The following is a 26,814-nucleotide window of genomic DNA, read 5'->3' as shown; positions in this document are numbered from 1 at the left end:
ATCTATGATTTACACAAAAGCCTAAGTCACAAGCACAGATCTCAAGTTAGGATTTTATTCGGCCCTCAGTGTTGACATTCACACAGGCTTCCAGCACTCACCACCATAGCAGAGATGAAGACTTCCCGCCCATTCCAAAGGCCACTGGGGCGCTGGGCACTGCAGTGCTTGGTTGCATTCCCCATGACGATGTCAAACACTTGAATCTCATGGCCATTATACAACAGCTCCTCCTATAGGGACTAAGCAATCCATTACATGATCAGAACCCCTTTCAAAATTGCAGGGTCATCTTTATGAACTAACATCAGAAAGTAGCCAAATACAGTTAATTCGGGAAAGTATTCAGAACCCCTTAGTTTTCCCACATTTTGTTAAGTTACAAACTTATTCTAAAATGGATTAAATTGTGTTTTCTTTCTCATCAATCTATACACAATACCCTATAATAACAAAGAAAAAGTGTTTTAGATATTTTTTACAAATGTATTAAAATAAAAAAACGGAAATATCACACTTACATAAGTATTCAGACCCTTTACTCAGTACTTCATAGAGTAAAGGGTCTGAATACATTGCACCAATATTTTCAGCTCTCTCCAGAGATGTTCGATCGGGTTCAAGTCTCCCGAGTGGCTCAGCGGTCTAAGGCACTGCTAGAGGCGTCACTACAGACACTGGTTTGATCCTGGGCTGTATCACAACCGGCCGTGATCGGGAGTCCCATAGGGTGGCGCACAATTGGCCCAGCATCGCCCTGGTTAGGGTTTGGCCGGTGTAGACAGTCATTGTAAATAAGAATTTGTTCTTAACTGACTTGCCTAGTTAAATCAAGGACACTCAGAGACTTGTCCCGAAGCTAATCCTCCATTGTCTCAGCTGTGTGCTTAGGGACATTGTCCTGTTGGAAGGTGAACCTTCTCCCCAGTCTGAGGTCCTGAGCGCTCTGGAGCAAGTTTTCATCAAGGATCTCTCTGTACTTTGCTTCGTTAATCTTTTCCTCGATCCTTACTAGTCTCCCAGTCCCTTCCCCTGAAAAACATCCCCACAGCATGATGCTGCCACCACCATGCTAAAACGTAGGGATGGTGCCAGGTTTCCTCCAGACGTGACGCTTGGCTTTCAGGTCAAAGAGTTGAATCTTGGTTTCATCAGACCAGAGAATCTTATTTCTCATGGTCTGAGAATCCTTTAGGTGCCTTTTGGCAAACTCCAAACGGCTGTATTTGTATTTATTATGGATCCCCATTAGCAGCTGCTTCCTGGGGTCCAGTAAAATCAAGGCAGTTTATACCATTTTTAAAACATTACAATACATTCACAGATTTCACAACACACTGTGTGCCCTCAGGCCCCTACTCCACCACTACCACATATCTACAGTACTAAATCCATGTGTATGTATAGACCCCAGCCAGCCCATTCATAGACTGTTCTCTCTACTACCGCATGGCAAGCGATACCGGAGTGCCAAGTCTAGGACAAAAAGGCTTTTCAACAGTTTCTACCCCCAAGCCATAAGACTCCTGAACCGGTAACCAAATGGTTACGCCGACTATTTGCATTGTGTGCCCCCCCCAACCCCTTTTGCACAGCTGCTACTGTTTATCTTATATGCAGAGTCACTTTAACTATACGGTCATGTACATACTACCTAAATGGCCTGACAAAACCGTGCTCCTGCACATTGACTAACCGGGCTATCTGCATTGTGTCCCACCACCAGCCAACCCCTATTTTTACACTTCTGCTACTCTGTTCATCATATATGCATAGTCACATTAACAATACCTGCATGTACATACTACCTCAATAAGCCTGACTAACAGCTGTCTGTATATAGCCTTGCTACTCTTTTTTCAAATGTCTTTTTACTGTTGTTTTATTTCTTTACTTACCCACACACACACACACACCTTTTTTCCCACACCATTGGTTGGAGCCTGTAAGTAAGCATTTCACTGTGGGGTCTACACCTGTTGTATTCGGCGCACGTGACAAAAACGTTGATTTGATTAAACATATTGATCTGAGAATAAAGTTGTCATCAGACAAATATATAGATCTTTTTTGGGGCCGTCATACCTAGAACCTCTATAGTAAGGTGACCAATTGTAATGGAAATAGGGGAAATAGAAATAATATGGGGACTCTAATGGTTGCACAAGAGCCTCCTCAGCACTTGACATACAAAGTTGAAAGACCATAAATAAAAATTTATATTCATAAGCATAGGAAGGATATGAAACCTTGGCATACCCAACTTCATATTTGAGCTCTATAGAATGATTAATTACATTGAGATAATTGTAGGAATATTAATGCAGACCTATGATGATCATACTTGAGTTCATAAAGAACACAAGGAATACTATTTTCTGAAAATAAACACTGTATATTCATGCTGCACTATAGATGAAGAGAAACAGATCACTCTGTGACTAAGTTCAGCATCCATTGTAATTTCATAAGCAGTAAAAATACACACCAACAGAATCTTAATGGATGCTTGTCATGTGGTGAGAAAGGCCCCAATGTGATTACGTGAAATACATTAGCGAAGTTAAAACATTTATAAAACTACTGTCTTTATTTGACTAATATATCAAACAACGCTTATAAAACCACAACATGGAGGAAATGTCAGTGCATTTCTACGGCATAGTCACTATTTTCCTTTATCCACCCAAGAAAAGTAGTTACAGCGAGCCTCGGGATTGGATGCATGGCCCTGAGGGCGGTTACACACAAAGAACTGCTTGCCCATGTTTGGACCTGCCTTCTTGACTGTGCGGAGTACACAGGGTTCCCCATGAGCCTTACAGGGGGGCGGTGGGGGTGGCCCACGCAGGACCGTCTTCCAGAACCCACCCAGTGAAGCCCCCTTCCTGGGACATGGGGGGTCTACAGTAGCCTCAGAAGCCAGGGCTGCATCCTTCTCCTGGTTTTGACTATTGACACTGGCATCCTGTATGTTGCTGCCCGGTACATGGACTTTGTCTCTCATACAGACACCCTGGGGATATTCTGTGCATGGCGTGCCTGGAATTGATGGAACATCTTGTCCTGCAGAATGTCCTCCCTTGAAGGTATGTGGTTGTGATGGGCTCACTTCATTTCTCTCTTCTCCCCTCTCACACTGACTCACAGGGTCTTCCCTGGTTGGGGCCACAGGTATGGATTTGGGCTTGAAAAATGCTAGGAGGTTGCCCTGGGGCTTTGGGGTAGCAGCCTTCAGTGTCATAATCTTTTTGCTCTTTGGGACACAAGATTCCACTGCCAACTTCCGTTTCATTCCAGTAGAGGTGGTCCCTGCTGATCCCAGTGGATTCAGGTTCTCTCGGGTCTCCCCAGTCTCCTGAGATCCTGGTAGTGGGTCCCTGCAAGCCTCTCTGGCAGGTTGTTGTTGGTCCATCTTGACGAGGAAGCGTGAGAGTTTCTGCTGCCTGCCAGCGAACTCTGGTAGGTTGCGGGTACAGAGGGGAGGCAGCTTGGCGCTGGACAGGAGGGGGCAGCACAGTTTCCCCCAGACAGGGCAGTGATCAGACCCCTCCACCTCTGGCATGATGTCTGCTGCCACAAACCCCATTTTAACCAAGGGATGGTCTGCGAAGATGTAGTCGATACGTGTGCCATAGTTGGTCTGCCTGGCTCCAGTCATAGTGTTCCAACAGGTGAAGGCCTTGGAGCGTGTTGGGTGAAAATGGCGGAAGGTGTCCACAAACTTGCCGCTGCGGAGCGGTTTTGATGAGGTATTCTCAGACTCCTCATTGTTTTTTTCATACTCCTTTCCTTCACTGTCATCAACCAGTAAACCGTTTAGCCATTTCCTCCCGGGGTGATCCTCAAAATCATCCTAATAAAAGTAAACAGATAGGAGTAACATCATTAGCTATTAATAAACAGAAGTCAAAACTCAAAAGTAAATGTGATTATGTCTGAATGAAGACATCAAACCTATCACCTGAAAGAATTCTGATTACTTCACTTACTATGTAATCTGGGTCACAGTGATCTATGGGCCGGTGGGATGTATTCACATCTCCCAAGATGATTACACGGCTGGGTGGACCGGTCAGAGAAAACAAGGAGAAATTAGACTTCCAATAAAACGCATTGAACAAATCTCATATCAGTTTGTCCCCTATTATGATACCCACCCAAACCAAGCCCTCCTGCATATAGCCCACTCACCTCCCAGTTTCTAAAATTGCTTCAGCCCGACATTGAAGCAGCTTGTAGAATTGCAGTTTGAAATGTTTACGTTCAGGCTTTTCTGGGTCAGCTCGTGGGCAGTATACATTGATAACTGTAACTGTTTCAGGTGTGTCTTCACACCTGTGAAAAAGCAAGTGGGCACACAAAGAAACACTCAGATCATTGGGGAAACACAATGGCTTTTCAGTGCCACAACAGGTTAACAATTGATACAATCCATGACATTATTTCAGAAAACCTAAAGAATAGCATGGTACAAATCATGTGATAAAGGTCTATTTTTTTCCTCCGTACATGACTCTGTGCTGTGTGAGAACAGCCCTTCCCTCGTTGTCCAGGAGCTGCAGCTCCTCACTGGAGAACTCACTCAAGTCACCATAGCATCCAATGGTTCCCTCGTGGTTGGTGGTCAGCAGACCGGTCAAGCCCTCTTCTGCAGCAAATGGGGTGGCACTGTCTTTGCAGTAAGTAGCAACTCCTATTTAATAAACAGATTAGCGAGGTACATACTAATGTAGGAATGTGAAGGCACAATGGGAGAACATAGGACTCAAAACATCCTTTAATACAGAATACTATTTATGTGGGTCATTCTTTTTTTGTCAGGAATTTGTGATAATGGAACTAATGGACCAATGCAATCCATGGGAACGAATTCAAAAACAGACCAGGGACACTGTTTCAGGGGACCCAAGGGTCATTGTGTCTTGCTCTCTGATATAAAAGGGATTATGTGGCTATTTTGTTCAGACGAAAATGACTGAATCTGGGCTTGCGTCATCCTCAAGCTCAATACTTTGGAAATGATAAATGGTCCCAACCTGAGTAGCCACTGCGTCCACGACTAAAGCTGAAATATGAGTTATAACCTTCAACAATAGCAGTCCTCTCATCCAGCAGGTCTCCTGTCACAGACAAACCCAGGGTGACAGAGTTAGTAGCTAGCCTAGCTGTAACATTGTCAGAGTTAAAATTGTAGCAGAGAATCTTACATGTATTGTACAATCACATATTTATCATATATCTTCCGTTACATTATCAAGTTAGCCCGAGAGCCAATCTGTTTGCCCTAGCATGCCTGCCAACTCGTCACTCAAAATATACTGTAGACTCTCCCGCGTAAAATTCTTACTTGTTACTTTTGTCTCTTGGACACATACGATGTCAGCATCCAGCGACTCAAGCGCATTTTTAATTCCGCCCTTGAAAGTTCTTATGCCATTAATGTTCCAACTGACAATCTTCATGGTTTTACGACACCGGTGACCAACTTTTCACATATTTTTTACAATTTGCTTTACAAAAATTGTACTTGAAACGTGACGACTGGATAACACGGAAGTGACCCGGAAGTACGTCAATCGAATAAGAACATTTTCGACAGAGTTTCTAAACCCAGAGGCACAAAATCGCTACACTTCCGGCAAAGCTTGCAAAAACAAACCAAGCAGACCAGGCCGGGGTTTGAGAAGTCAACGAGAGAAATGAACAATTCTTCCTCAGTTGTTCAATTTTCTTAATCTAAAAACACAACCTAGATAGGAGCCAATGCACTATGCAGAAATCACTCCACCATTACCTGGTTGCTAAAATTCAAGTAGTTCACCCTAATTTCAGTTTGTGCTCCTCCCTTGGACTTGATTGATTCATTAAGGTCACTGATTAGTAAGGAACTCACCTCACCTGGTTGTCTAGGTCTTAATTGAAAGGAAAAAACAAAAAAGAGTTGACACTAGGCCCTCCATGGATTGAGTTTGACACCCCTAGTATCGAGAATCATTGTACCATCTAAACTAGAGGTCGACGGATTATGATTTTTCAACACCAGTACCGATTATTGGAGGACCAAAAAAAGCCGATACCCGATTAATCGGACGATTTTTAAAAATGTATTTGTAATAATGACAATTATAACAATACTGAATGAACACTTATTTTAACTTAATATAATAAATCAATAAAATCAATTTAGCCTCAAATAAAATGAAACATGTTCAATTTGGTAAAATAATGCAAAAACAAAGTGTTGGAGAAGAAAGTAAAAGTGCAATATGTGCCATGCAAACTCTCTCCAGAAGTTCAGTGAGGATCTCTGAATGATCCAATGTTGACCTAAATGACTAATGATGATAAATACAATCCACCTGTGTGTAATCAAGTCTCCGTATAAATGCACCTGCACTGTGATAGTCTCAGAGGTCCGTTAAAAGCGCAGAGAGCATCATGAAGAACAATGAACACACCAGGCAGGTCCGAGATACTGTTGTGAAGAAGTTTAAAGCCGGATTTGGATACAAAAAGATTTCCCAAGCTTTAAACATCCCAAGGAGCACTGTGCAAGCGATAATATTGAAATGGAAGGAGTATCAGACCACTGCAAATCTACCAAGACCTGGCCGTCCCTCTAAACTTTCAGCTCATACAAGGAGAAGACTGATCAGAGATGCAGCCAAGAGGCCCATGATCACTCTGGATGAACTGCAGAGATCTACAGCTGAGGTGGGAGACTCTGTCCATAGGACAACAATCAGTCGTATATTGCACAAATCTGGCCTTTATGGAAGAGTGGCAAGAAGAAAGCCATTTCTTAAAGATATCCATAAAAAGTGTCGTTTAAAGATTGCCACAAGCCACCTGGGAGACACACCAAACATGTGGAAGAAGGTGCTCTGGTCAGATGAAACCAAAATTGAACTTTTTGGCAACAATGCAAAACGTTATGTTTGGCGTAAAAGCAACACAGCTCATCACCCTGACCACACCATCCCCACTGTCAAACATGGTGGTGGCAGCATCATGGTTTGGGCCTGCTTTTCTTCAGCAGGGACAGGGAAGATGGTTAAAATTGATGGGAAGATGGATGGAGCCAAATACAGGACCATTCTGGAAGAAAACCTGATGGAGTCTGCAAAAGACCTGCGACTGGGACGGAGATTTGTCTTCCAACAAGACAATGATCCAAAACATAAAGCAAAATCTACAATGGAATGGTTCAAAAATAAACATATCCAGGTGTTAGAATGGCCAAGTCAAAGTCCAGACCTGAATCCAATCGAGAATCTGTGGAAAGAACTGAAAACTGCTGTTCACAAATGCTCTCCATCCAACCTCACTGAGCTCGAGCTGTTTTGCAAGGAGGAATGGGAAAAAATGTCAGTCTCTCGATGTGCAAAACTGATAGAGACATACCCCAAGCGACTTACAGCTGTAATCGCAGCAAAAGGTGGCGCTACAAAGTATTAACTTAAGGGGGCTGAATAATTTTGCACGCCCAATTTTTTTTGTTTTTGATTTGTTAAAAAAGTTTGAAATATCCAATAAATGTCGTTCCACTTCATGATTGTGTCCCACTTGTTGTTGATTCTTCACAAAAAAATACAGTTTTATATCTTTATGTTTGAAGCCTGAAATGTGGCAAAAGGTCGCAAAGTTCAAGGGGGCCGAATACTTTCGCAAGGCACTGTACTTGTGTATTGATTTTAAGAAAGGCATTGATGTTTATGGTTACACATTGGAGCAAGACAGTCCTTTTTCGCGAATACGCACCGCATCGATTGTATGCAACGCAGGACACGCTAGATAAACTAGTAATATCATCAACCATGTGTAGTTAACTAGTGATTATGATTGATTGTATTTTTATAAGATAAGTTTAATGCTAGCTAGCAACTTGCATTGGCTTCTTACCGCATTCACGTAACAGGCAGTCTCTTCGTGGAGTGCAATGTAATCAGGTGGTTAGAGCGTTGGACTAGTTAACTGTAAGGTTGCAAGATTGAATCCCCAAGCTGACAAGGTAAAAATCTGTCATTCTGCCCCTGAACAAGACAGTTAACCCACCGTTCCTAGGCCGTCATTGAAAGTAAGAATGTGTTCTTAACTGACTTGCCTAGTTAAATAAAGGTGTAAAAAAGGTGTCCAAAAATACAGATTTCCGATCTTATGAAAACTTGAAATCGGCCCTAATTAATCGGCCATTCTGATTAATCGGTCGACCTCTAATCTAAACCGCTGTGAAATATATTTTCCATAACCAAAAATATTTTATTTTCAGCTGTTTTAAGCTGATGCACACAAAATTAGCAAAAAAACGAAACTTAAGAACGGGAAGCACAGAAGCATAGAACACATCTACTACCTTCTTAGATTTGCTTTTTTGAAAGAGACAAATTGACACGTTTTCATTTTCGTCAAAATCTACTTTTTATCGAAGGAGTTTCTTTGATTTGGCGGCCTGCACATGCGCAGTTTGGAGCGAGATAACAGTTACTGTTGACCCGATGACGTGTTTCTGCACATGAGATTAGCTAGCTAACGTCGCCATGACATCGTATATAAGTGTGATCTGGGATTTCTATTGGAAAAGCAGTTTTTGCCTATCTTTATACTGTACTGTCTTTGGTCAAAGTACATCTGCATTGCTTGCTCTTTGTGGTTATATAAGCACTTTGTAACATTTCTATATAAGCACTTTGTAACATTGATTGATTGATATGTGATAGAGCGGTCAGGAGAAGTTATGTGGACCCTTCGTGTCCTGAAGTAATTTAGCCATTCATTGTAGTGATCGCAATCTTTAGATGGTTTGGAACGTCAAACTGAGAGTGGCGTAGCGGTCTAAGGCACTGCATCTCAATGCTAGAGGTGTCACTACAGAGCCTGGTTCGATTCCAAGCTGTATCACAACGGCCGTGATTGGGAGTCCCATAGGGCAGCGCACAATTGGCCCAATGTCGTCCGGGTTAGGGTTTGGCCAGGGTAGGCCGTCATTGTAAATAATAATTTGTTCTTAACTGACTTGTCTAGTTAAAAAAAGGTTAAATAAAAATAAAAGTGGAGGGAGTATATGGTCTAGCATGTCTCTCGAGGAGGCTAAAAATTGATTTTGGCATGGAAAAGTTGAATATTTTCAGGAGTTTGGTAATTGGTTAGAGGTTGAAAAGATTGAACGAGGCAGAGGATAGGTTTCAATCTGTTGAAGCTAGAAATAACAAGGGAGAGGGTGGGTATATTGAGGAAGATTGGTGTCAGGTTTAAACAGAGTGAGCCGGACCCCAGTTTGAGTTCTGGAGATAAAATGGAAGGGGTAGACGGTGTTGTGAGGAACTTGGTGCCCGAGCCTTGCATTGATGGTCATGGTCATGATAAATATATGTTTGGTCCAGTGGGAGTGGGAGTTTTGAAGAGGGTGGGACCAGGCCTTTTGTGATGTTTGTTGGTGTTTCTTCAGATTAGAGGGAGCAGGTGCTCCATGTGACGTAACTTGGGGAAAGACCTGTATCTTGCTTTGCGTTTCAGTACATGGCACCATTGAAGGGAGTGATTTCTGGGGTAGTGTTAAGTGTGGAGGGCGAGCAATTTAAGTTGAAGATTCCTGGTGTTTGTGACGCCCGCCGCTTGCTGCGATGCACATTCTGTAGGGAGTTATGCTGTTAGAGCTTTTGTGCCGAATACACTGCCGTGTTATAGGTGCCAGATGTATGGGCATGTCACAGCAGTGTGCAGGAGGGAGATTCTAAGATGTGGGAAGTGTGCAGGAGGATATGGGACTGAGGAATGTGTAGTTTTGGTGGGAAAAGTTCTAAATGGATCACTGGAACTTCAACAATCAAATCAAAGTGTATTTGTCACGTGCGCCGAATACAACAGGTGTAGACCTTACAGTGAAGTGCTTACTTACCAACAGTTTAACAGCAATTTAAAAAATAAAATAAAGGTATTAGGTGAACAATAGGTAAGTAAAGAAATAAAAACAATAGTAAAAAGACAGTGAAAAATAACAGTAGCGAGGCTGTATACAGTAGAAAGGCTATAACAGTAACGAGGCTACATACAGACACTGTTTAGTCAGGCTGATTGAGGTAGTATGTACATGTAGATATGGTTAAAGTGACTATGCATATATGATAAACAGAGAGGAGCAGTAGCATAAAAGAGGGTTTGGCGGGTGGTGGGTGGCGGGACACAATGCTGATAGCCCGGTTAGCCAATGTGCGAAGGCACTGGTTGGTCGGGCTAATAATGTTTAAATATCTTGCATTACTCATCTCATATGTATATACTGTATTTTATACCATATTTTGCAGATTGCCTATGCCACTCTGTCATTGCTCATCCATATATTTATATGAATACGTTCCTTACTTAGATTTGTGTGTATTAGGTAGTTGTTGCGGAATTATTAGATTACATGTTAGATATTGCTGCACTGTCGGAACTAGAAGCACAAGCATTTCGCTACACCCGTAATAACATCTGCTAACCATGTGTATGTGACCAATACAATTCGATTTGTCAACTGTAAGGGTGTCCATGTTGCTGGGATCAGAGGTGTCCGGTGCGAGAGAGGCAGGTTGAGGTGGCCAGGGTCAGAGTAGAGCAGAATATGTTGTATGCTGAGGCAGTGAAGAAAGTAGTGTAGGGTGGATGAAGGGTGAGGGATTCTGAGAGGATTCCTGTGAATAGTAGATCTGTAACAGGTCAGAGGGATAGGCAAATGAGTGATACAGCCTATGTTTCAGTAAGGTTGGCTTCTTAGCGTTCATAGCAATGGTTTTAAACTGTACTGCAGAGATGGAACGTAAGTCACACAAAATAGATGTTGTTGTGGCAGCTGCAGAGAAGTACCTGGGGGTACGATATTTGACTTCAGAAGAGTTAGAGGGTGTGTTGAGTGGTAGTGTCCCGTCCTCTCAGGTCGTTGGCCTGGGGTAGGATCAGATCGGGTTAAAGTAATAGAATAGGGAATAGCCGTGGAAGTAGGGGTTCTGAGGGTGCTGCAGCAACCTCTGAAAAATCTAAAAAAAATAATAATAATCATTTAACTAAAAAAAATCACAAAAGCACCGGGCCTAATCGTCCTGCATTAGCAGACCAGTTTTAAGTGTAGAGTTAGTTGGTAGGGTAATTAAAATTATATTTAAACATTTTCCCGTTTCCCCATTTTGTATCACAAAGTGTAATGAATTGATACTATAGTTCAGTTGGGGACGTAATGCAACTTGTTGGATGCCAACCCCTGTTAAACTCCACAGAAGAAGAAGAAGAAGATTGCGATCTGTAGAGTTGCTATTTTAACGAGTTTTCTTGTGTCACTTAAGTCGTGACATTCCTGAATTACTCATTATATTATTAAAGTCCGATTTAATCAACATATACGATAGTCAGTTGAGGGTAGAATCACTATATATCTCATTGAGAAAAGCGGGGAGAGGCTGCCTGTTGTCACAGTTCCAAGACCAGTCAGAAACTCCCATCTAATGCCACATTCAAAACTACTGGGAATTAGAAACTCGGAAATCTACGACTTCCCAACTTCAGTGCTTTCAAGACAAATGGGAACTTGAAAAGAAATGAGCTCAGACTGGGAAAAATCGTTTTTAACTCTGGTTAAGTAGTAGTAATGATGGTGCTTTCAAGACAACAGGGACTCGGAAAAAAACAAGGTCAAGTCATGACGTCAATTTAAGCCTACTAGAATGTGTTTGCCCTCAGGCTTGGTGGGAAGCAAAAGTCATTCCGCTACCTAAGAATGGTAAAGCCCCTTTACTGGCTCAAATAGTCGACCAATCAGCCTGTTACCAACCTTTAGTAAACTTTTTGGGAAAAAATTGTGTTTGACCAGATACAATGCTATTTTAAAATAAACAAATTGACAACAGACTTTCAGCTTGTTTATAGGGAAGGACATTCAACAAGCACAGCGCTTACACAAATGACTGATGATTGGCTGAGATAAATTGATGATAAAAGATTGTGGGGGCTGTTTTGTTAGACTTCAGTGCGGCTTTTGACATTATCGTTCATAGTCTGCAGCTGAAAAAAACGTGTGTTATGGCTTTACACCCCCTCCTATATCGTGGATAAAGAGTTACCTGTCCAACAGAACACAGAAGGTGTTCTTTAATGGAAGCCTCTCCAAGCCTCTCCTCTCCAGAATCAGGAATTCCCCAGGGCAGCTGTCTAGGCTCATTACTTTTTCACTATTTACTAATGACATGCCACTGGCTTTGAGAAAAGCGAGAGTGTCTATGTATGCGAATGACTCAAAACTATACATGTCAGCTACTACAGCGACTGAAATGACTGCAACACTTAACAAAGAGTTGCAGTTAGTTTCAGAGTGAGTGGCAAGGAATAAGTTAGACCTAAATATTTCTGAAACTAAAAGCATTGTATTTGGGACAAATCATTCACTAAACCCTAAACCTTCTACCTTCTTAACAGCACTATCAACAAGGCAGGTCCTACAGGCCCTAGTTTTGTCGCACCTTGACTACTGTTCCGTCGTGTGGTCAGGTGCCGCAAAAAAGGACTTAGGAAAATTGCAATTGTCTCAGAACAGGGCAGCACGACTGGCCCTTTGATGTACACAGAGAGCTAATATTAATAATATGCATGTCAACCTGGCTGAAAGTGGAAGAGAGATTGACTTTATCAATACTTGTATTTATGAGAGGTATTGACATGTTGAATGGAACGAGCTGTCTGTTTGAACTACTGGTGCACAGCTTGGACACCTATGCATATCCCACAAGACATTCTACAAGAGGTCTCTTCACAGTCCCCAAGTCCAGAACAGATTATGAGAGGCGCAAGGTACTATATAGAGCCATGACTACATGGAACTCTATTCCACATCAAGAAACTGATGCAAGCAGTAAAATTAGATTTTTTAAAAACTGATTTAAAAAAAACTTATGGAACAGCGGGAAGTGTAAAGCAACACAAACATCGGCACAGACACATGCTTACACGTACACACACAAGATAACATACGCACTATACACACACGTACACTTGGATTTTGTACTGTAGATACTGTATGTGGTAGTGGTGGAGTAAGACACTGAGGGCACATAGTGTGTTGTGAAATCTGTGAATGTATTGTAATGTTTTAAAAATTGTACAAACTGCCTTAATTTTGCTGGACCCCAGAAAGCGTAGCTGTTGGCTTGGCAGCAGCTAATGGGGATCCATAATAAATACAAATACCTAACCATAACCGTTTTATGTCACATTCACATGCTAGTCCAAACTAGCTCAAACTCAGAGATGTCAGACTTGCTACCTCGTTGTAGTTATACAACCAGTTAGCATGTCCTGAGTCATTATAATTAATTATTTTTCTGAGTTAGTACAAATGCACTGGAATTGTCATATTTTAAAAATATTTTTTTATATATATTTTTTATATTTATATTTCTTATTTATACCCTTGTTTCGTTTTGCTAGACATGTTTAATTTTACCTTCTTAACAGAACTATCAACAAGATTGTTGATAATTTTGTATAATGAATAAAAACAAAAAATAAGTTTATGCTATTCCAATAAGAAAATGAGAACATGGATCAGAAGCATGCAACGTGTTGTATGCGTTGTTTTTAACTGTTTATTTGACATTATCTTTGGAATGAAAGCTTTTTGTAACAGAGTAACAATTGATTTGATAAAATATAATTATCTGTGTGTCTGTCTGTAGCATAGAGATAGATAGAGAACTCTAGTGCCCAAACCCCTGTTTTAGCATGATGACTTTCACCATTTTGAAGTAGTCAACTGGGTTGAGACTTCTTCATCCAGGTCACCAGTAGGTATCAGCCAATGAACTATACTTGTGAGCAAACACTCCATAACTGCAGGTGGCACTAAATCGCCAACCTTGGCTTTATACCTGTTCAAACAACACACTCCAGGACTGTGTGCACCTTTTCAGTTTCTTTGCCATCTCATAAGAAGTAGTAAAATAAGAAGATTATTGACTACTTCAAAACAGGGGTTGGAACCAAAATTATTGTCAATTTTTACATTCTGAACAGAACACATTTTTTTCAACTAGCAAAAAAAAAGTCCTGAACCGTTTAGAGCCCCCCAAAAAAGTACCTGTTTATGTCGTTCCTTTCTATTCCTTTTTAAACCTAAGATTTTTTATATATATATTTTAAACATCTAGCTCAACATTAAATAACCACCAATCAGTGCTGATATAGCAGCTTACTATGGAGTTGGCAAGCAATAGCCTAGTGGTTTATATGCGTGATAGACAGTTAAGTGTACAGATCAAGATGAGACTTACATTTTGTGGGTGGGGAGAGAGCAAGAGAGGGAGAATGAGGCTTGGTTTGAAGCACTAAGAATCTTGTTATGCTATGCATTATCTGAATTAGGCCCACAGAATTATATCTACGGATGAGCGGCTTCTATGAAGTAACTTTGAATGTCTTTGAACTTCTGAGAGTTGCTTAACAATGGACTAGAGCTATTGTTAGCTAGCTAGATAGCTATAATGGTTCTGTTCCGGAACTGTATAGATCACCTTCGTTCCCAGTTCTGATTCTGTCCTCAAAAATGTAGTTATTTTTTCTGTTCTGTTCCCTGAACCGGTTCCAACCCCAACTTCAAAATGGATTCAATGTCACTGCCCGTACTCTCACAGACGCTATAGTAGTACAGATTCAATGATGTGATGTCTGTAAGTCTATGGTCTGTAGTCATTCCAAATGTTGTGACACTGGACGTTGCTAGGGGGCAGTCGTTCACTGGTCTGTGTCTACTCACTCTCGTTGCTTCGGCGCGCAATGACTTTCAAAGTGCTAACTCAAGCTAGAAAGCAAAAAGCACATTGGCTGGAAAACCTGGGCGGTTAGCTTGTCCACACAAACTCGACGACGAAGTGTCACATTTTCTCAGAGGTTTGCCGGTTAGCTTAATTTCGACACAAGATTTTGAAATAACCAACTGTACTTTTGGCCACAAACGTGAATCGATATTGGAGGTAAGTAATTTAGTTAGCTATGCGCTTGATTGCTATGTTAGCGGCTGAATTCTAGGTAGACAATTAGCCTAGCTAGCTAGTCTGACCATAGATAGCCAGAAGTCTTTGTTTTGACAGTTCTGACAAGTAAGTAGTGTAGCTAGCTAAGAAAATGGGAACGTTGGCTAGCTATCTGCGAATCTCCGTGTCTGGTGACGTTAACTGTTAGTTTGCTTTAAGAATCAACTTAAAGTCTTAACTAACACGTTAGCTATTTCGCTAACTACTGCTAACAAATTAAATATAATTGTATTGGTCGCCTACACATAATTTGCAGGTGCACCGAAATGCTTCTAGCTAGTTTCGAACATGGTTGGTAAGTTAACGTTAGCCTATAAGCTGATTGAATGCCTGCACACAGTAACATTAGCTACAGACGGACAGTTACATTTTTCTTTACCATGGCCTTTACCCTGACAACAAAGATCACAAGTAAAGTGACTGAGAGGAGCCAGTTAAACTCATCTAACGTTAATCACATAATCTGACTCTTGACTGTCTGTGACTGGGCTGCCAAGTTTATTATTCACTTCACGCCATTTTAGCCCGTTGTCAGCTGCCAGCAACTCTTAAGATAGCAAATCATATTGTTAATCCTCAGGTTAGTTTGAAGTTGCTTTCAACTCATTGGTTACTATTTGTGACTTTGAACTGTCCGATGAAACAATCAATGTTCCTGGGCTGTTTCCTTCCTCATCCCCCACAGCAAGCAGTAATGAGGCAGGAGGATTGAAAGAGGAAGCAGGTGTCTCAAGTGGAGTATTGGGGAAGGAGGTGGAAGAGGACAAGATGCTTGAGGAGGCAGGGACTGAGGCGGAGAGGGATGAGATGGAGATGGGGGGCAATGACCTGAGGGCGGAGGTGGTGAGGCTGAATTTGGAGCTCCGGGAGGCCAATGAGGAGAAACTACAGGCGGCCCGTTATGGCTTAGTGGTGCTGGAGGAGAGTGCTGAACTGAAGAAGAAACACACCCAGCTGGAGGAGGAGTATGAGACCCTCAAACAAGAGCAACAGCAACTCAAAGAGGTCAGCATAAATGTTCAATGACTATAGATATACCAACCTTAATTCCAACCTTAAAGCTACTACTACGTGTGCATGGTGGTGACATTTTCTGTGATAGATTTTGTATTGCTTTGTCTAATCAGGCTCCACACTAACTACTTCAGTGTGAACAAGTTTTTACATTTTTTATTTGATTTATTTCACCTTTATTTAACCAGGTAGGCTAGTTGAGAACAAGTTCTCATTTACAACTGCGACCTGGCCAAGATAAAGCAAAGCAGTGTGACACAGACAACAACACAGAGTTACACATGGAGTAAACAATAAACAAGCCAATAACACAATAAACAAGTCAATGACATAGTAGAAAAAATAGTCTATATACAGTGTGTGCAAAAGGCATGAGGAGGTAGGCAATAAATAGGCCATAGGAGCGAATAATTACAATTGAGCAGATTAACAGTGGAGTGATAAATGAGCAGATGATGATGTGCAAGTAGTGCCAGTCACACGCTGCTCTGTATTGACCAACCTAGGATTAGCCACACAATGGACTTCCTGTTAGGACAGAAGCTTTTAGCTAAACTGTTCTAAACAAAGAAATAATCACAATCATAATGTTTGGCCGGGAGTTGTTCTTAATCCAGTGTTACGTAGAAATGTATGAATTGCCTACTGAACATTTGATAGGTTCCATGAAGATATTCTATCGTCTTGAACTCTTGTTACTAACTTGGCTGAATGACAGTTTCACCAAGACTCAAGAGACATAGCCTAGGGTTCATATGAATCATTCAGTTTGTGTGATAGAGGAGGACGGGTCGGTTTCTGCTCCTGTAGTGTCGTATAATGTTGATGTGTATAGATGTGATACTGTTTATTTCTGCTAGGGATCTGTGATGGAGGGATGAGGGCACATTAGTCAGCATATCCCATGTTGGAAGTGGAAACTGGAATTAATTTTAAGCTGCTCTGTTGAATGTAGACTGCATGGCATTAGAGGGGTGAACAGGGCAGGGAAAGATATTATTCATAGCACGCAAATCATTATCACTAATATAAAGGTTAAGCGGCATTCATGTAAATAAATCATCTCAAAATGTATATTGTAAAGGAACGTACAGTCACATTCTGACTATTGCTTTTGTTAATTCATTATTCCAGCTAGTAGCATCCAACATAGACCCTGCACAAATAGGGCTACCATTCTGTTTTAAATGCCTCATTGTAAAGTACAATTTATTTTTCACTTTCAAATGTATGCTAAACAAAAACAAATGATTTCAAATTTGAACAAACCAATTTTTTTTTTACTGGAGAAACTGTGCAGAATTACGGTAAAACTCCCTCAGTTTTATTGTTACCAAACTTTGTATCTTCAGTTTGTCCTGTAAATGTGTTTTTATAAAATGTTCAGTGTAAATGGTTAAATTAGTCCTTGTGCATAGTTCTATGGTTTGTTAAAGGCCCAGTGCAGTCAAATTTAGTTTCCCTGTGTTTTTTTATATATATTTCCACACTGAGGCTGGAATAATACTGTGAAAATTATGATAATGCCCTTTTAGTGTAAGAGATGTTTGAAAAGACCGCCTGAAATGTCAGCCTGTTCAGTTTTCCCCTACCCACTCAGGCCACTCCCAGACAGTCCTAGCAAAATACTTGCTTAATTAAGGAATTTCTGTTTGCTAAGAATCTATTTGTTTCTTTTTGACCATTTTAAATGAAAACACAGTAAGGTACTTATTTGTTACCCAGAAATAATTTTATATTATGATATTAAAAAAAAGGCTGCATTGTAGGGCTGGGCAATATATCTATTGAATTCGATTAATTCAAATGTATATTTTTGTGTGATATTCCAAAGGACCATATCACATGAATCAAGTTTTTATTTTTCCCTTTCATGAGCGTTTGTCTGTTTGTTCTGTCTTTTTGTCTTGTTTCCTTCGCTCTTTCTGTGCTGTGTGCACCTTACCATTTACACCAGAGATCTGGTTATAATGACGAGATGCTCATGTCTCTACCCTAACAATGGCAGTCGTTGTCACAAATGTGGGAATGCAGGCAATAAGCTAAGATCCAAAATAAGTTCATAAAAATGTATTGGGCTTATTTTGAACCGATTTTTGGCGAGAGTGAAACCCCTCGCCTCTTCCTCTCTGTTTATACAAACACACCAAGCCCCTCCCCCTGCCACTCACAACAACAAATATGAGAGATCACTTCTTCTTCTCTGACAAGAGGTTTCAACTCCCTATTTGAGGTTTAGTCCAACAGAATTGGTTATATGGACACTGAAACACATTGAAACATTATTTTACTATAATAGAGAAGTTAACGATAGATACCCTTTTAATGTCTCAGCTCCGCCAATTGCGACACTACTAAAAGGGGATTGTCAATGAACATTGATTCTGGGAAATGTATGCTCAGTTTGTCACCCACGGCATTGCGGTACCATGTACTGCTTGCAGCATTTTAACCAAAGACTGTTATACTAGGTGTCTAGTCTGTGTTTTGTATATGTGCAATAAGCATAAAACATAATTCTATAAGGAATTGGCAACCCATTCTCATTCTGAGAAAGGTTACGTCCCTTGATTTCAACATCTGAACAAAGTGGACAGGTTAGCATGCTGTTCAAACTGTTCGGAGATGGACAGTAGGGTGTGTTCAATCATAACAATTTAAACTGTTATGCCTTGTTAGCTTGCAAATGGATCCAAGTCAACTTGAATATAAAGATTAACTGGCAACTCACTAGCAGGTGGCCTTGTGCTTGAGAGATTGTTTGAGACCTGTGTCTATAATGCCTGCTACAAAAAGTTAGTATTTATTAGTGAATGTGCATTAAGCATGGTTCTGGTAAAATTTGTAACAGAAAGGCCATTTACTTGAAAGTAAATAAGTGATTATTGCAAAAAACAGGTTAAACTGTTTAAATACAATTAATTAAATTATTAATGGTTCTTATGCAGGGTTGGAAATTACACCTTCCAAATCCGGGACGATTTTTGTCATTGGCTGGTAAGAATGTCTGTTTCACCAGCCACGTTGGCGGGTGGTCACACATCATTTGGGAATATTTTTTTGTCCGAATGCCATATGCAGAATTTTGGTTGAGTTGACAAGATGGCTACTAAAGTGTGACTTTTTTCCCTCATGTTTTTTGACCAGTTATATAATTTTGTTTGCAGCTAGGTTGTTTTTTAAAATTGTTTTAGTTATCCTCAACTTTCTGCTGCTTAGTGGTGGGGAGTCGACTCCAAAATAATTTATTCCTTGCCCATCGACTCCCATTTCTGGGTGTTAAGCTTCGATTACGCTAAGAACCGACTCCTAAGATTCAGTATTTTAGCAATTGAGGAAACTTGTTGCCGTAGGCTACTTTCAAGAATACTGTCACATTTTTTACAGCAGAGAGAGAGGGGAGGGGTGTAGGTAGGCATGTCGGCCACCAGGCAGACAGTCAAAACCATGCATCGGTAATCAAAAGATGTATAGGCTATCACAATGCTATGTCTCTCAATTTCTTGACTTGCAATGTCTCGCGCAAGTTCACTAATGTACGGCCTATCAACAAATAGGCTAAGCTATTCTACATGGAACAGACCGAAGACCAAACACACTAGTGTTTTTCATAGCAAAAAGCAGGTGAGTATGGGTAAGCTATTGCTTATAATGTCAGTGAATTGAAGTTGAACATCGCCACATGCATCAGTTTAATTAAGCCTAAATCTGCAATAAAAAGTATTGTGCCTATATTTTATTTAATGAAACCTGGCTGGCTGTTGATGTCCTAGGTCAGGCTCTCCAACCCTGTTCCTTGAGAGCTAACTTCCTGTACGTTTTCGCTCCAACCCAAGTTGTAACTAACCTGATTCAGTTTATCAACCAGCTAATTATTGAATCAGATGCGCTAGATTAGGGTTGGAGTTTTTTTCAAAAATGAAAATACTGCCCCCTAGTACAGTGCCTTGCGAAAGTATTCGGCCCCCTTGAACTTTGCGACCTTTTGCCACATTTCAGGCTTCAAACATAAAGATATAAAACTGTATTTTTTTGTGAAGAATCAACAACAAGTGGGACACAATCATGAAGTGGAACGACATTTATTGGATATTTCAAACTTTTTTAACATCAAAAACTGGGCGTGCAAAATTATTCAGCCCCCTTAAGTTAATACTTTGTAGCGCCACCTTTTGCTGCGATTACAGCTGTAAGTCGCTTGGGGTATGTCTCTATCAGTTTTGCACATCGAGAGACTGACATTTTTTCCCATTCCTCCTTGCAAAACAGCTCGAGCTCAGTGAGGTTGGATGGAGAGCATTTGTGAACAGCAGTTTTCAGTTCTTTCCACAGATTCTCGATTGGATTCAGGTCTGGACTTTGACTTGGCCATTCTAACACCTGGATATGTTTATTTTTGAACCATTCCATTGTAGATTTTGCTTTATGTTTTGGATCATTGTCTTGTTGGAAGACAAATCTCCATCCCAATCTCAGGTCTTTTGCAGACTCCATCAGGTTTTCTTCCAGAATGGTCCTGTATTTGGCTCCATCCATCTTCCCATCAATTTTAACCATCTTCCCTGTCCCTGCTGAAGAAAAGCAGGCCCAAACCATGATGCTGCCACCACCATGTTTGACAGTGGGGATGGTGTGTTCAGGGTGATGAGCTGTGTTGCTTTTACGCCAAACATAACGTTTTGCATTGTTGCCAAAAAGTTCAATTTAGGTTTCATCTGACCAGAGCACCTTCTTCCACATGTTTGGTGTGTCTCCCAGGTGGCTTGTGGCAAACTTTAAATGACACTTTTTATGGATATCTTTAAGAAATGGCTTTCTTCTTGCCACTCTTCCATAAAGGCCAGATTTGTGCAATATACGACTGATTGTTGTCCTATGGACAGAGTCTCCCACCTCAGCTGTAGATCTCTGCAGTTCATCCAGAGTGATCATGGGCCTCTTGGCTGCATCTCTGATCAGTCTTCTCCTTGTATGAGCTGAAAGTTTAGAGGGACGGCCAGGTCTTGGTAGATTTGCAGTGGTCTGATACTCCTTCCATTTCAATATTATCACTTGCACAGTGCTCCTTGGGATGTTTAAAGCTTGGGAAATCTTTTTGTATCCAAATCCGGCTTTAAACTTCTTCACAACAGTATCTCGGACCTGCCTGGTGTGTTCCTTGTTCTTCATGATGCTCTCTGCGCTTTTAACGGACCTCTGAAACTATCACAGTGCAGGTGCATTTATACGGAGACTTGATTACACGCAGGTGGATTGTATTTATCATCATTAGTCATTTAGGTCAACATTGGATCATTCAGAGATCCTCACTGAACTTCTGGAGAGAGTTTGCTGCACTGAAAGTAAAGGGGCTGTATAATTTTGCACGCCCAATTTTTCAGTTTTTGATTTGTTAAAAAAGTTTGAAATATCCAATAAATGTCGTTCCACTTCATGATTGTGTCCCACTTGTTGTTGATTCTTCACAAAAAAATACAGTTTTATATCTTTATGTTTGAAGCCTGAAATGTGGCAAAAGGTCGCAAAGTTCAAGGGGGCCGGATACTTTCGCAAGGCACTGTACCAACAGGTTAAAACACCCAAATACTTTAATTGTTCTCATTGATTTGTTTGCTTCTACATTTCTATTTAGGAGCACATCATCTACTCTCCCCAATTTAGATCTTGTCTAATCGCTGCAACGTTCCAATGGGCTCAGGAGGTGAAGGTCGAGTCATGCGTCCTCAGAAACATGACCCGCCAAACCGCGCTTCGTAACCCCCGCCCGCTTAACCTGGAAGCCAGCCGCACCAATGTGTCGGAGGAAACACCGTTCACCTGACGACTGGGGTCAGCCTGCAGGTGCGCTGCCCGCCACAGAGTCACTAGAGCGCGATGAGCCAAGTATGGTTATGGCCGGTTGTGATGCAGCCCGGGAATGAACCCGGGTCTAAAGTGACGCCTCTAGCACTGCAATGCTAGATGCAATGCAGTGCCACTCGGGACAACCTTTTTGTTTGTCAAAAATATTTTGTCTGTTAAAAAAAAAAAAACGGTTGCTGCTAGATAATTTTTTTTATCCATCTGCCACAGCGGCTGGTGGACCACAAATAAGATTTCCCTACCTGGTCTTTGGAAGGTTTATATTTAGCCTATGTATAACTTCATAAACCCTTTAATTTATTAGATTATTGCTGACTGTTTGAAAAGCAGTGTTTTTTTTACCTTTTTTAATTGTACAACAAAGCATATTTAGAGGACATTTTAAAAGATCTAGATATATATTGTGACTCGCCCATAAATTTGAAAAAATTGGGATATGTTTTTTTAGGACGTATCGCCCAGACTTGCTGCATTGGGCCTTTAAACTTTGAAATCAATGTTTTTTGTTTGGTATACATCTTAAAGTGGAGTCTCAGCGTAATTCTGTTAACATGCAATGCATGATGGGCAGTTTCATTATGAGTAAATACCATATTTTATGTAACTGCATGTTCAGCAAAGGTTGCTTGTTCACATTTCTTTAGTAAATTACATAATCGGACCAGTAGGACAGATTTTTTTTTATTTTTATTATTATTATTACTTGTCCGAAAGCTGATGTCACTTGTCAGCCCCCAAAAAGGCCAGAAACACCTTTGGCCAAAAGGGTTGAGTACATAGCAGAGATCAGATTTTTTTTTCCTACGCTTGCCCATAGACGAGAGGAATCATGACATAGACAAAACACCCAATATATTTAGTGGAGTCAAATATTTTTCGAATAGCCTATTGAACTCTGCTGGAGCTGTGGCATTGAAGTGTGTGCCGAAGTGAGTGACACAGTCAACGAGCCTCGCTGGCTGTGCGTCTTGTGGGCTGCAGAGCAACTCTGATGTCCTCAGAACTGGATTATTATAAACTGATTCACATGTTTGTCTCATCCTCTTCTCTTATTAGGCTACTATATGCATTTTAGGTAGGTTGCACATTGCTAAAATAATATGGAAATAGGCTTAGACCAACTAGTCATTTATTTCATAAGCTTTTCTCAGCTGTAGCCTGTTTTGTTTTGACTTGTCATCTTGATATTTGTTGTTAAATTTCACTTGTGGCCCAATATATTTGTAATTCCCCCCAAAAATATGAGAAGAGCATGGACTCTGACTTCCATAATTATTCCCATTTAAAAGATGCAACTTAAAGACTATTAGACTAGTTTTGAAAATATTCTTCATAAATGTATGGTTTTATGATATTTCAGATAGTAGGATTAGGCTTTTGGTCGTTTGATTCGCAACGGCAAGGAAGGATTTTTTTTCTTCTGGTTTCGCGTGCATCATTTTTGTCTTATAACTGCTTTGCTCAACTGTAAGCTTTTCAAATTTCTCATTCGATTTTTATATCTTGCTATTTGTCCCATCTCATTATTACCATAGGCCTCACATGTTTTGGGGTTATTCAAAAACAACTTTGAACTTTCTGAGGGCCTAGAACTGATCATGAAATAGCGCGGTAGGATAAATCTATCATGTGTTAAACTGAAAGAGTGCCTTACTAGGCCAAGTCATATTCATATAAAATGTAGAGAAAATAGACCATTTGAGTTTCTATAACAATATGACACCTGAGTGTCCGCTATAGAAAATAGACTTTGGCAATTGGCCCAGATCATCCTACGTTTATTGGAGAGAGAAAATAACAAAACATTTTTGACCGGGACTTTTGCACTGCCTTGTTGAGACTAGCTCTGTCTAAAATGTTTTCTTCATCCAATTCTGAGTAATTGTTTGATATTGGTATATTTTCTTTTACTGAAAACTATTTTGTGGTCTGATTTTTTTTAATTTTATTTTTGATATGTACTTGTTCTGGACAAGCCTTAATGTCAAGCCCTGACTAATCATGAGATATAGGCCTATTTACCACCGGCGTAATACGTTTTGACGTTGAATGAGTCAACAGGTATTTCGCCTAGTGTAAGGACCAAATTATATTAGTGAGGTAGAGTCCAGCGAGAATAGAATGAATTTAGGCGAAAGGGTTTACATGTCTGTGCTCGGCATGTCCTTTTTAAGAGATTACCGATGCTAAGGGATTGTTTGTTTCTGTAAATCAAATTGTATTGGTCACACACACATTTTGCAGTAGTGTTCCTAGTGTCCCTTTATTAAAGTGGCCAGAGATTCCATGTCTATGTAGATGGGCAGCAGCCTCCAAGGTGCAGGGTTGAGTAACCGGGTGGTAGCCGGCTAGTGATGGCTATTTAACAATCTGATGGCCTTGAGATTTAAGCTGTTTTTCAGTCTCGGTCCCAGCTTTGATGCACCTGTACTGACCTCGCCTTCTGGATGGTAGTGAGTGTGAATGCCAAACGGGTCCTTCACAGTGATATGTCCGGTGAAATATCTGTTTAATTGTTTTGAATACACCATCCTGTCCGTCTGCAACCTGTTTGAACAACAGTCTGTTCACTTTATTTAGGTTTTGAAATCAAGTGGCCTACCTGGATAAGAAGATTAGCATTTCTAAGAATGAGAACGAGTTGTCAAGTCAATTCCTTATATAAATGCATGTTATGCTCATTGCACATTTATAAAAGATGGACTAGACTGCTAGCACCCAACAGTATGTGGCTAAAATGCTGCTAGCGCACGAAAGAAACAGAAAATAAATGTTCCACAATCATGTTCTTTGATACTCCCATTTTTGTAGGGTCTGCAATGTTCTAAATTTGGAAGTTGAGACATTTAAAGTGTTTCGTTAGAAGGGAAATCGACTGATTTCTGATGGACCAAACATCAAATGCAAATAGCAAGTTGAAACTGCTTGTCAGAGAGGAAGAAGTGATCTTTTGTCTTTGTTGAGTGGCAGGGGGAGAGGCTTGGTATCTGTGAGCGAGTGGGAAGGTGCACAGTTTCCTTAGCACAGAAGGAATGAAGGAGATACAAGCATTTGAAATATCGCGCTAAAACATAAATTCAAATGAGTTTGATATATATCATACCAGACTGGTTTGAGCTAGGGCAGTAGCAGCACCGGGTAGTCTCAGTAGTAATCCTTCCCTGGCTAGTGACATGGGGCGTTGTCCTTGTGCATGGCTGCTCAATAGACATGATTAGAGACAGCTTCTCATGGGATTCTACAATCTTTTTCCTACCATGTCCAATCCATCTAACCCTCACACATAGTCATGGCCAGTGGTTCTGTGTGTGGTCCATATCCTTTAGTGAGAGTTTTTCATTGACTGATTTTCTAGACAGACTGGTGATGTCAACTGTCATTTGAAAGAATATATTCCTCTTTGGCTTGTCCCATAGATTAATCTGGTTTGTAGTACCACATTCTCAACTGAGGAAATGTTGGCCTAAGTTATGCATGGGATGTACTCAAGACTGCTCAGATTTCGACAGCTGGTCTGTGGAGTCCTATTTCCACTGGCACAGATATACATCTTTGTTGTTTTGGGTCTAAGTAAAAAGTGCTGCGTTTTCAGTAGATGTGCCACTTGGCACTGTGTTGTCGTTTTCACTACAGTGATAGACCTTATGCCATACAGACCACCATATGGTGGTCACGCAACCAACTCTACAAATAAATGGTGCCTTTTTTTGCTTTTGTCTGTCTGTAGGCTCTGGCAGAGTCTACTTGACACCGAAATAAATGCCTATCTCTTTGCTTTGTCTCCGTCTGTGTGTACTAGGCTCTGTCAGACTCTGTGAACCACCACAAGCGTGCAGCAGCAGATGGGGAGACCCGGGAGGAGTGCCTGCTGCAGGAAACTGCCAGCAAGGAGGCTGCCATGGCAACCAGCATGGCTGAGCTTCAGGTCGAGTTACGGCAGGCGCGTATCACTCTGGGCAACGCTCACGCAGAGATCGACCGTCTGGCTGGCCTCTCATCCCAGCTAAAGAAGGTATAAATATACGGCCTATCCATTCTGAGATACTGAATGCTTTACACACCAATATTTTCTTGCATATTGAAAGATAAAACTCTATTTAATGTAATTTTTTAGTCTCTCCATTCAACTCAAATGTAGGTATTCCTAGTATTAGTCAAATAAGGAATTACTTTACGCCCTTAATTCCTGCTAGTCTCTTGTGTTTTAATGTTTAGTAAGGAGCAATGTGCAGTGCTTCCATAACGTTAATGTGTAATTAGTTCCACTGAGAGCGTGTTTGCGTTCACAGGAGTGTGAGTGTTGGGAGGCGGAGAAGGGCCACATGAGGAATGAGATGAAGGAGTATAAGGTGCGGGAGCTCCAGCAGCTCCAGGACAACAGTGAGCTGGAGGAGGAGAACACCTGTCTGCAGAAACAGGTGTCTGTACTCAAGGAGAACCAGGTCAGAGTCTCTCCCTTCTCACCACTCACCTCACTGATAATCAACCATAGAAATAGAATGAATAGAAAAGGTGTCTCCATTCAAGTCAATTTAATTTAACCTTTATTTTTATCAGGGAGTCACACTGAGACCAAGGTCTCTTCTACAAATGAGCCCTGAATTACAGAAAATACACACATCAAAATATAAATACAGAATGCAATCAGAAAGCTTGCATAATGGGTAATGATAGACACTTAAGTGTACAAAACATTTGGAACACCTTCCTAATATTGAGTTGCACCCCCTTTTGCCTTCAGAACAGCCTTAATTGTTTGGGGCATGGACTCTACAAGGTGTCAAAAACGTTCCACAGGGATGCTGGCCCAGGTTGACTCCAATGCTTCCCACAGTTGTCAAGTTGGCTGGATGTCCTTTGGGTGGTGGAACCTTATTGATACACG

At 40.9% G+C, this 26,814-nt stretch overlaps 2 protein-coding genes across 3 annotated transcripts in view; one reads left to right on the top strand and one right to left on the bottom strand.

Annotated features, from left to right (window-relative positions):
- Window positions 1–2,442: 2,442 nt before the first annotated feature.
- apex2 (APEX nuclease (apurinic/apyrimidinic endonuclease) 2) lies at window positions 2,443–5,751 on the bottom strand. Its single transcript, XM_020506668.2, has 6 exons — window positions 5,351–5,751; window positions 5,040–5,123; window positions 4,513–4,696; window positions 4,195–4,338; window positions 3,993–4,062; window positions 2,443–3,856 (listed from the first exon to the last, which is right to left on the bottom strand). The coding sequence occupies exons 1-6, from the start codon at window positions 5,463–5,465 to the stop codon at window positions 2,669–2,671; spliced, it is 1,785 nt and encodes a 594-aa protein (XP_020362257.1). The 5' UTR covers window positions 5,466–5,751; the 3' UTR covers window positions 2,443–2,668.
- An 8,554-nt stretch (window positions 5,752–14,305) lies between these two features.
- LOC109908151 (protein bicaudal D homolog 2) overlaps window positions 14,306–26,814 on the top strand; it is a 37,935-nt gene continuing 25,426 nt past the window's right edge. Inside the window, exons 1-4 of one of the 2 annotated variants that reach the window (XM_020506667.2) lie at window positions 14,306–14,993; window positions 15,739–16,058; window positions 25,729–25,941; window positions 26,219–26,371. In XM_020506667.2, coding sequence (XP_020362256.1) covers window positions 15,822–16,058; window positions 25,729–25,941; window positions 26,219–26,371 — 603 coding nt within the window. In that variant the 5' untranslated portion in view covers window positions 14,306–14,993; window positions 15,739–15,821. The remainder of the gene's footprint in view (window positions 14,994–15,738; window positions 16,059–25,728; window positions 25,942–26,218; window positions 26,372–26,814) is intronic. The other variant, XM_020506666.2, reaches the window with a different exon arrangement.

Source organism: Oncorhynchus kisutch, linkage group LG17, assembly GCF_002021735.2.
Source record: "Oncorhynchus kisutch isolate 150728-3 linkage group LG17, Okis_V2, whole genome shotgun sequence".
In the NCBI taxonomy this organism is placed as follows: domain Eukaryota; kingdom Metazoa; phylum Chordata; class Actinopteri; order Salmoniformes; family Salmonidae; genus Oncorhynchus; species Oncorhynchus kisutch.
The sequence above is the reverse complement of the archived record's forward strand: the minus strand, read 5'-3'. Positions and strand labels throughout refer to the sequence as shown.

Coding starts and splice junctions, on each gene's coding strand:
- apex2 (XM_020506668.2), bottom strand. CDS start 5,465: ATGAAGATTGTCAGTTGGAACATTAATGGCATAAGAACTTTCAAGGGC. Junction 4,339..4,512: donor CTCACACAGCACAGAGTCAT/GTACGGAGGAAA, acceptor GCTTTTTCACAG/GTGTGAAGACACACCTGAAA. Junction 4,063..4,194: donor GCAATTTTAGAAACTGGGAG/GTGAGTGGGCTA, acceptor CGGTCCACCCAG/CCGTGTAATCATCTTGGGAG.